General features: G+C 52.4%; 1 protein-coding gene across 1 annotated transcript; it reads left to right on the top strand.

Annotated features, from left to right (window-relative positions):
• SRM (spermidine synthase) lies at nucleotides 1-4,141 on the top strand. The gene is made up of 8 exons (XM_066375059.1): nucleotides 1-280; nucleotides 831-951; nucleotides 1,398-1,490; nucleotides 2,263-2,416; nucleotides 3,024-3,107; nucleotides 3,198-3,343; nucleotides 3,425-3,547; nucleotides 3,657-4,141. The coding sequence occupies exons 1-8, from the start codon at nucleotides 114-116 to the stop codon at nucleotides 3,675-3,677; spliced, it is 909 nt and encodes a 302-aa protein (XP_066231156.1). The 5' UTR covers nucleotides 1-113; the 3' UTR covers nucleotides 3,678-4,141.
• Nucleotides 4,142-10,405: the final 6,264 nt, after the last annotated feature.

Below are 10,405 nucleotides of genomic sequence, written 5' to 3'. Positions count from 1 at the left end.
GGCGGGTTAGGTTGCGGTGCGGGTGGCGGGCGGAGCTGGTCCCGTTGTGCTGCGGCTCCGCGCGGCCTGCAGTCCCGGGTCCGCTCCCCGCGCCGCCCGCCAGCGCGCCCGCCATGGAGCCCGGCCCCGACGGCCCCGCCGCTTCCGGCCCCGCTGCCATCCGCGAGGGCTGGTTCCGCGAGACGTGCAGCCTGTGGCCGGGCCAGGCCTTGTCCCTGCAGGTGGAGCAGCTGCTGCACCATCAGCGGTCGCGGTACCAGGATATCCTTGTCTTTCGCAGGTAGGTACTACCGCTGGCTCGCCCTGCACCCCCGATCCCCTAGGACGGCTCGCAGCCCAAACCACCCGCCTCTCACCCCCACGCGAATCAGCCGGGACTCCTGCCCTGATCTCGGCCCAGTCCACCTCCTTCCTGCCAGACCCCTTTACCTCCGACGCCCCTGGGCCGTCTCTGCCCACCCCTCCTCCTGAAGAACTGTCAGAAGTTGTGAACTAGGCCCGTGTGCTCCCTCGGTCCCCTCCCCACCCTGTATCCCGTCTCCTGGGTTGGGGGCCCGCGTTTCGGGCGGTCCTCTTTGGCAGGGAGGGAACCGGAGTCTGCGCCTACCCGACGCGCCGAGCTCCACGTGTCAGTCTGGGACACGTCAGAGTCTTACGGAGTCTAATGCCTAGCGGGCCTGCCTGCGGGTCCTCGCCACGTGTCACCCCCAGTACTCACCTCTGGGACTCCTTCGCAGGTTGGGGGAGATTCTTCTCACCCAGGGTGAGCGGAGGCACGTTGCCCCCACCCGAGGGGACCCAGGTCCCTGACTGTCACTCCCGCCCTGCAGTAAGAGCTACGGCAATGTGCTGGTGTTGGACGGTGTCATCCAGTGCACGGAGAGAGATGAGTTCTCCTACCAGGAGATGATAGCCAACCTGCCGCTCTGCAGCCACCCCAACCCACGCAAGGTACCCCGCTCCCACCAAGACTCAGCCTTGAGCCCAGTGATAGGAAAGCCACCCTAAGGATCCCACAGGACAGTACTGAGGCCCCCCAGTGTGCCCAGTGCTCAGCCAGATGCTTCATAAAGGGTTGTCAGAGGAAATGCTAGCCAGGACAAGGAGAACGAGTGGGAAAGCAGCCCACTTCACAGGGTGGCAGCTGACCCAGTCTGGGAGGAGCAAACAGTGCTGGCTGAGGCCTGGAGCTCAGGAAAGAGGTTCCTGAGTAGAAAATAAAGTAATGAGGTCTGTGGGTCAGAGGAGCTGCGGCACATACCCTCACTCCAGGTGGTTCTGTGTGAGCGCGTCTGCCCATTGCAGGCCCAGGCCACTGCGTCCTGCTGGAGCGTGTTTGCTGGCCCGAGGCCCTGCTGGGGCTGGACCCTTCTCCTGACTGTCCATCCCCCTACCAGGTGCTGATCATCGGGGGTGGGGACGGGGGCGTCCTGCGGGAGGTGGTGAAGCATTCCTCTGTGGAGTCCGTGGTCCAGTGCGAGATTGATGAGGTGAGTGCCCGCGCAGGGTCTGGGTTCAGGTTCCTGTTCTGCACTGAATTGGCGATGTAACCTTGAGCAAGTCGCTTAATATTTCTAGGCCTGTTTCTTCACCTTAAAAATATGTTGGGAGGATTTAGTAGGGCAGTAGTGGGCCTGTCACATAGTAAGTGTGCCATTGATGCTGTTTCTTAGTAAGACTGGGTGCTGGTTTTTAATTCAAGTCCCAGGCAAGGCCCAGAGATATTCAAACCACTTTAATGAGCATCTACTATGTGGCAGCCATGGCTCTAGGTGCTGGGGTACAATGATGAACGAGCAGCTTCAATCCCTGTTGGAACTGATATTTTAGTTAAAAAGAGATGGCAAAGGGTGATAAGATAAAGGCATGAAGGGCAGGTGGAGGCTGGTCAGGGCAGGCCCCTGGGAGGTGGGTTTGAGCTGCAGCCTGAATGAGAAGCCTCCGACCACACGGAGGCAGGAGGCAGAAACAGCTCTTCCAGTGAAGACTGGAATTGCCACCCTCTGAAAGCCCCTGAGATGGCGCGGGTCAGTCTGGGGGAAGGGAGTAGGAAGGTGGAGGTTCAGCTGAGAAGCAGGCCAGGGCCAACCCCCCTTGAGGAGTTGAAGGAGGTCCCAGAGCATTCCCCATGTTATAGATGTGGAAACTGGGGTTCCACAAAGTAAACAGCTGGCCCAGGGTGACCAGACTGTGAAAGGGACTACTGGGAGTCCCACGTGACTCCATCTGTCTCCATCCTGGTCCCTCCTGTTCCCTCTCCAGGATGTCATTCAGGTCTCTAAGAAGTTCCTGCCGAGCATGGCTGTTGGCTACTCCAGCTCAAAGCTGACCCTTCATGTGGGTGACGGATTTGAGTTCATGAAACAGAACCAGGACGCCTTTGACGTCATCATCACTGACTCCTCGGACCCCATGGGTAGGCAGAGGGTGCGCCAGGGCCTCCAGCAGCTGCCAGCCTCCCCCCTGCACAGCAGGCCTGAGTTGCAGACTCAGAGGACCCCGAGCTAGGACAGCACTTTTCCCTTCTCAGTTGTTCCCTTCCCCTCAAACATGGCTCAGAAGAGTAGGGGGCCCAGGCCACTGCTCAGAGTTCACAGTTAGTTGGGGACCTGGAGGAGAGGGGGACTCTGGCCTCAGCCCACTGAGTCCCCAGTTTCCTCGTTAGCCTCCTCTCTGCCCTTGACAGGTCAGCATCAGGGCCGGGGAGGGTTCTTCTTCTAAACCAAGGCCCAGGGTGGGAGTGCCCCTGTGCCATGGTAATAGGAATCCCCTGGGAATGGGGTTGCAGTGTGGAACCACCTGGGATGCGGGGGCAGCAGCCTCTGTACCTGTCAAAAGCATCTTCTTCATGGTTGGTTACTGAATTCCACAGACCAGGGTTCAAGTCCCAGTTCTGCTGCCTGGCAGCTGGGGGTGGCGGGAGGACTATGTAGTGGGGTGATGGTGGCCCCTGCCCCCTAGGCCAGGCTCTGGAGGTCTCAGCCAGAATGTGTTCATTGTCACTCGCCCCTCTCTCCCCGCAGGCCCTGCTGAGAGCCTCTTCAAGGAGTCCTATTACCAGCTCATGAAGACGGCCCTCAAGGAAGATGGGATTCTCTGCTGCCAGGGTGAGCGCCCGGAGCAGTTTGGCATCCCGGGCAGGCGGGCGGGCAGGGTGGGGCCGCCATCGTGCCAATGCTGACACTGCCTCCCCCCAGGCGAGTGCCAGTGGCTGCACCTGGACCTCATCAAGGACATGCAGCACTTCTGCAGATCGCTCTTCCCCGTGGTGGCCTACGCCTACTGCACCATCCCCACCTACCCCAGCGGCCAGATCGGCTTCATGCTGTGCAGCAAAAACCCAGTGAGCTTCTGGCTGTCCTGGGGGTGGGAGGGGGCAGATGGGCATGGAGAGCACTCCCCTGATGCCCCTGCCCCACCCCAGAGTACCAACTTCCAGGAGCCGGTGAGGCAGCTGACGCAGAAGCAGGTTGAACAGATGCAGCTGAGATACTACAACTCTGACGTGCACCGGGCAGCCTTCGTCCTGCCCGAGTTTGCCCGCAAGGTGAGCCCCTGGGGGGGCCGGCCTGGTGGGGGCACCCAGGCGCCCTGAGAGGCCTACCTCGGCCCCTACATGACCCAGCATTCTCCTGACGAGGCCCCATTCCCACCAGGCCCTGAATGATGTGAGCTGAGCCCAGGAGCCACTGCCAACATTGCCCGGGACCTCGGGCCGCCAGGGAGCCCTGGACAAGACCCCTGCCAGCACACCCGCCAACCAAGTGTTACAGGCCCCAGAATGCTGCCCAGCCTGCTGCTGGCCGGACTGTCTGTTTGTCTGTCTTTCTCTCTCTGTGGTGTTCAGCCTCTAAGCCTATATCAGCTGTGTACAGCACCGTCTTCGCCCTCTGTCTCCCCTCACTCACCAAACACATGTATTTATAACAAAGTTCTGAATTGTGTGTTCCCAGACCTTGAATGGGCCTGGCGGGGCTGCCCCAGCCATTATTGGGCATTTCTGTGTGCCAGGCTCTGAGCTGGACCCAGAGTCTGTCCTCCAAGTGTCTGCCGCATGTCTGCCAATAGGCAGGCCGGGCCCTTGTCCTCCGGTATCAGCGACACAGCAGTCATCAAACTGGACCCAAATCTGTCCTGAGAAGCTGCCTTAGTCATTCTTTCGTCCAGCCCCACACAGATGGTGACAGCCCAGGGGTCAGGGCTGTGAGGTTGACAGGATCAAGGTGGGGCCGCTCTGGGGCTGTACCTTCTCACACGGCCCTGCAGTGTTCATGGAAGATGGGAGGACAGACTGTCAGGTTCCACCTGGGGTGGGGGCTGTAGGGGACTCCACAGGCGGCTGCTTGGTCTGGGTATAGTTACTTGGGCCCGTTTGTTTAAGCACATCAGGCGCCCTGACGTGGCACAGAATTCAGGCTTGGGTTCCAATCCTGTCTGCCCCCCTCCTGGGTGCCTGCTGCTAAATTCCTGGAACCCGCTGGCCAAGTGCTGAGAGGTTGAGAAAGCAGGTGTGGGTGGCCACACCAGGATCGGGCCCTCTCCATGGTGCTGAAACCCGGTCTGTGCCTGGGTGCCTCACCCCTCCTGAAGGTCAGGACTGAGATTGGTGTTGGCAGAGGAGCCGCCACAACTGGGTGCAGGCTGGAGGAGGGGTTCTGTAGCCTGCTTCAGTCTCAGGACCTACAGCCATCAACCCAGAGGCGCTGCTGAGGATGCATTGCCCTGGGAGACTTAGGGGCAGGGAGCAGGACAAGGGAGTAGACCCAGCCTGCTGGTGGTACTGGAGCACTCCCTGGCTCCATCCCTACTCTGGGCAGCTACCTTGGACCTCATTCAGCAGGTACTGGGAATACATCATCATGGGGGTGGGGAGCAAGCAGGCAGCTTTGCAACCAACTCCTTGAGCACACACCTGGACCCCACCCCCATGAACTAACTCACTGGCCTCAGCACCTGACACGTGACCTAGGTCAGCAAGTATGGCCCCAAGCTACTGTCCCCATTCCATCTTCAAATTCTAGGACAGTCTTCAAATCCCAGCTTGGGAGCCAATATCACATATCACATGCAACCCAGGGTCTTCCCACTCCCAGGGAGACCAGGTCAAATCCGGCCTTATCTGGGCTATGATTTTTGTATCAGAAGAAGACACAGTGGCTAGTTATGGAGTGCTGACCCACCGTGTGTCTCAATTCCTTTAACCTCCGCAACCACCTGTGAGGAAGGTGCTATTAACCTACACAGGAAGGTTACGTGACACGTTCATGAGCAGGCAGGGGAGGATGCACCAGGCAGGTGGCCTTCCAAAAGTTGCTCCATTCTGCTTAGCCCTGCCTGGTTCTGCAGCTCAGCCTGAGCACCCTGGGCTTCCATCAGGGACATCCAACCAGAGGTCTATTCTCAGGGCCCCTCCCCCCTAGCCCTTCTTACCGACCATGTTCCAGGAAGGTCCATCCTGAGGGCAACCCAGGGAGGGTGGACAGGAGGGAGGGGGGTCCATCTCAGAGGGCTGAACCCGTGTCTGTCTGAACTCCAGTGACTTGAGCCACTCAACTCCCAATCTGGTTACCCCACCTGTAAAATGGGAGAGATGGTCCTCACTTAATCCAGGCTTCATTAAGAATTCTGCATCTCTCATTCGGTGTTCGTTAAGCTAGTAAAAATCAGAATGGCTTCTCAGGGCAGAGGAAGAAGGGGCGAGAGTGTCCATGTTATTTCTCAAAATTAGTCATGCCTCTGGTTTAAGGGTTTAGTAATTTGAATAGTTCCATGTGAATTGTTAGAAGAAAAATGGCAGGCAGTCCTGTGCCTACTTTTCCTTCCCACCCTGGAGGTGGCCATATTCCTTCTTGTCTCTGCGTCACATGCTTGTATTACTACTTCCCAACCTGTCATTTCTACTCATGATCTGTTGAATTTTCCACTAGGGAAGATAAGGATTTCCCTTGTTCCTTCCCTGTCCCTACCCCATACTCGCAACAATTAAATGATAATCTTGCTTAGCTCAATATTCAGTGTTACACTGTTGCAGCTACATAAATGCCACTCATAGCGGAGGCAGCAGTAAAGAGACCTCTTTCTCTTCTGCACAGCTTCGTTTTCCCTGGAGGGTTTTTGGGAATTGTTTTCGTTCACTTAGTTTTCAACAAATTTATCGCTGATATAACCCCAAACTTTTTACCAAATTCTCTAAAGCTCTTTAAGATTTGCGGATGCGCCTGACCAGGCGGTGGCGCAGTGGATAGAGCATTGGACTGGGATGCGAAGGAACTAGGTTTGAGACCCCGAGGTCGCCAGCTTGAGCAAGGGCTCATCTTGTTTGAGCAAAAGCTCACCAGCTTGGATCCAAGGTCGCTGGCTCCAGCAAGGGGTTACTCGGTCTGCTGAAGGCCCACGGTCAAGGTACATATGAGAAAGCAATCAATGAACAACTAAAGTGTCGCAATGTGCAATGAAAAACTGATGATTGATGCTTCTCATCTTCTCCGTTCCTGTCTGTCCCTGTCTATCCCTCTCACTGACTCTCTCTCTGTCTCTGTAAAAAAAATAATAATAATAATCTTTAAAAATAAAGAAAAAAAAAAGATTTGTGGATGCCCTGACCAGGCAGCTCAGTTGGTTAGAGCTTCGTCCTGATACGCCAAGGTTGCAGTTTTGATCTTCGGTCAGGGCACACACAAGAATCAACCAATGAATGCATAAATCAATGAAACAACAAACTGATGTTTCTCTTTCTCTCTCCCATCCTTTCTAAAGGTCTTATTATTCTGGATACTCAGGAGGACACTTTCATTTCTATCCTTTTTGTTGTTGTTGTTGTTTTTCTTTTTAAAAAATTCTTTTCAAAAACAATTCATTTTGGGTTTTTCTCAGAGGGACACTTTCAATCAGTGAACTCAGGTTCTCCTCAATTCTGAAAGATTTCCTTCTTTTGTTCAAAATTTCCTCTTCTGTTTTTTTATCTTTTTTTTCTGGAATTCCTGTTACTCTATTTCTATTTATTTATTTTTAAATTTATTTACTGATGTTAGAGAGGAAGGGACAGCAAGAGACAGAAACATTGATCTGTTCCTGTGTGCGCCCTGACCAGGGATCAATCCCGCAACCTTTGTGTATCTGGACGATGCTCTAACCAATCAAGCTATCCAGCCAGGGCTAATTTTTTTAAAGGCTTTTTATTGATTGGTTTTATTTTTAAGAGAGAGAGAAAAAAAAGAAAAGGCAAGTGGAGTGGGAAGTATCAACTACTAGTCACTTCTCGTATGTGCCTTGACCAGGCAAGCCCAGGGTTTCAAACCAGCGACCTCAGCGTTCCAGGTCAATATTCTATTCATTGTGCCACCACAGGTCAGGCAGGGCAAATTTTTATTGATTGATTTTAGAGAGAGGAAGGGAGAGAGAGAGAAACATTGATTTGTTGTTCCACCCATCCATGCATTCACTGGTTGATTCTTGAATGTGCCTTGGCCAGGGATTGAACCTGCTACTTTGGCATGTCAGGACGATGCTCTAATCAACTGAGCCACCCAGCCAGGGCTTACTGTATATTTGACATAATGTATAGGGCTTCTAAGTTCTTTAATATTTTTCATTTCCTTTTTACTCTGTTTTCTGGAAGATATTTTCAAACTTATTTTCCAAACATTTTATTACTTTTTCTTTCTTTCTTTTTTTACTTATTGATTTTAGAAAGAGGAAGGGAGAGAGAGAAATATCAATTTGTTGTTCCACTTATTTATGCACTCACTGGTTGAATCCTGACTGGGATTGAACCCACAACCTTAATGTATCAGGACGATGCTCTAACCAACAGAGCTACCCAGCCAGGGCTCTTAATTCTCTTTTTTAAATAGCACCCTGTTCTTGCTTCTCTTTTTCCTCTGAAGGTATTTATAATTGTTTTACTTTGGTTTGGGGCATTTTCTTTTCCCTGCTTTGTTTCTGTATTTTTTGGTCGATTGCTTGACTTCTTTTTTTAATCTTTCTCCATGTTTAGAGTTTTCCTTGGTATTCCTTGAATGTTCTGCTCCTGCGTTAGAGTGGGGATGAAAAAGTTCAAGAACCTGCCTGATCAGGTGGTGGCGCAGTGGATAGAGCATTGGACTGGGATGCAGAGGACCCAGGTTCGAGACCCCGAGGTCGCCAGATTGAGCGCGGGCTCATCTGGTTTGAATAAAAAGCCCACCAGCTTGAACCCAAGGTTGCTGGCTCCAGCAAAGGGTTACTCGGTCTGCTGAAGGCCCACGGTCAAGGCACATATGAGAAAGCAATCAATGAACAACTAAGGTGTTGCAATGCGCAACGAAAAACTAATGATTGATGCTTCTCATCTCTCTCCGTTCCTGTCTGTCTGTCCCTGTCTATCCCTCTCTCTCTCTGAAAGAAAAAAAAAAAAAAAGTTCAAGAACCTGACTGGGGCTTGTCAAGTGACATTCCCTGCGGGTGATGGCGGCTGAGCCACTTGTATGTAGAACCTTCAAAGCCAGTATCTTTAGGTCTTTCCTGTTGGGCTAGTCACACTTCCCAGAGAAGAGGGAGAAGCGTGGATAGCAGCCAGATTCTAGGAGTCGGGTTAGGAGGCAGGTTGGGGCTCTCAGTATCCAATCTATTTGCTTAATGCCCTTGTTAATGCTGGGACTCCCCATTGCACTCCCTTTAAGAATCAGTCTCCAAGCCCTGGCTGGGTGGCTCAAGGGATAAAGTGCTGACCCGAAGCACCAGAGATTGTGAGTTCAACACCCAGCCAGTCAGGGCACGTACAAGAAGCAATCAATAAGTACACAACTAAATGGAACAGCTAAGTGAAATGAGTTGATGCTTTTCCCTCACTCTTTTCTGTCCCTTTAGCTTTCTCTCAAATCAATGAAAAAAATTAAAAAAAAAGAATCAATCTTCAGCCCTGGCACGCAGAGGTTGGGGGTTCAATTCTTGGTCAGGGCACATACAGGAACAGACTAATGTTTCTGTCTCTCTCGCTCTAAAACCAATAAATAAATTTTAAAAAATAAAGAGAATGAGAATTACACATACAAGGTAATAAAACCCCAAAATGACAGCATCAGGACAAAGACTCAGTCCCCAGCCCTGGCCGAATATCTCAATTGGGTAGAGCATTGTCCCAATATGCAAAAGGTGCAAGTTCAATTCCTTCAGTCCCTGGTCGAGGCACATACAGGAATGGGTCAATGTTTCTATCTCTCTTTCTCTCTCTAAAATAAATACATTTTTTAAAAGTTAAGATAGAATTATTTCCTGACCTGTGGTGACACAGTGTATAGAGCGTAGACCTGGAATGCTGAGGTCGCTAGTTTGAAACCCTGGGATTGTCTGGTCAAGGCACACATGGGAGTTGATGCTTCCTGCTCTTCCCCCCTTCTCTCTCTCTCTCTCTTCTCTAAAATGAATAAATAAATAAATCTTTATATATATATGATTATTTAAAAAAAGGAATCCAGGCCCTGGCCAGTTGGCTCAGTGGTAGAGCATCGGCCTGGCGTGCAGGAGTCCCGGGTTCGATTCCCGGCCAGGGCACACAGAAGAAACGCCCATCTGCTTCTCCACCCCTCCCCCTCTCCTTCCTCTCTGTCTCTCTCTTCCCTTCCTGCAGCCGAGGCTCCATTGGAGCAAAGTTGTCCCGGGCGCTGAGGATGGCTCCGTGGCCTCTGCCTCAGGCGCTAGAATGGCTCTGGATGCAACAGAGCAATGCCCCAGATGGGCAGAGCATCGCCCCCTGGTGGGTGTGCCGGGTGGATCCCGGTCGGGCACATGCGGGAGTCGGTCTGACTGCCTCCCAGTTTCCAACTTCAGAAAAATACAAAAAAAAAAGAGAGAAAAAAGGAATCCGTCTCCAGGAACCTAGCATGCATATGATGTCTGACTACTCTCACAGGTCCCCAAACATATGTATGTATTAAATTTGGTGATTTTCTCTTGCAAAAAAACAAACAAAAACAAAACAAAAAAAAACTTGGAGTGGGGTGGGGTGGGGGGGAATCAGTTTCAAGTTTCTTCTGGGGTCAGGGGATGGGAAATAAGAATTGGCTGGCTTCTTAATTAACACTTCCAGAAGAACTTGGTGTTGCCAATTCCCAAACTAATTCCTGATCCCACTGCCAACTCGGAGTTGCCTTCCAGAGAGCTGTTTCCACCGGTCCATCTGTTTTTCCAGCTTCCAGAATGTTGGTGCTGGCTCCTCTCCCATGTTTGCCATCCTCGTGGACTCAGGTGTCCTATACAGCAAGTTTGCAAGAGGGAGCAAGAGCAGATGCATGGCTGTGTCCCTCCGTCCCTACCTAGAGCATCACTGTGGACACCTGGGCAGCCGCAGGTCACCCAGTGAGGAGGAGACACAGAGGTTAAGGGTGACCGGATCCAGCTCCTGGCTTCTGGAGTGTCCTATCCCCTC

The sequence above is a fragment of the Saccopteryx leptura genome, chromosome 3, assembly GCF_036850995.1.
Source record: "Saccopteryx leptura isolate mSacLep1 chromosome 3, mSacLep1_pri_phased_curated, whole genome shotgun sequence".
In the NCBI taxonomy this organism is placed as follows: domain Eukaryota; kingdom Metazoa; phylum Chordata; class Mammalia; order Chiroptera; family Emballonuridae; genus Saccopteryx; species Saccopteryx leptura.
The sequence above is the reverse complement of the archived record's forward strand: the minus strand, read 5'-3'. Positions and strand labels throughout refer to the sequence as shown.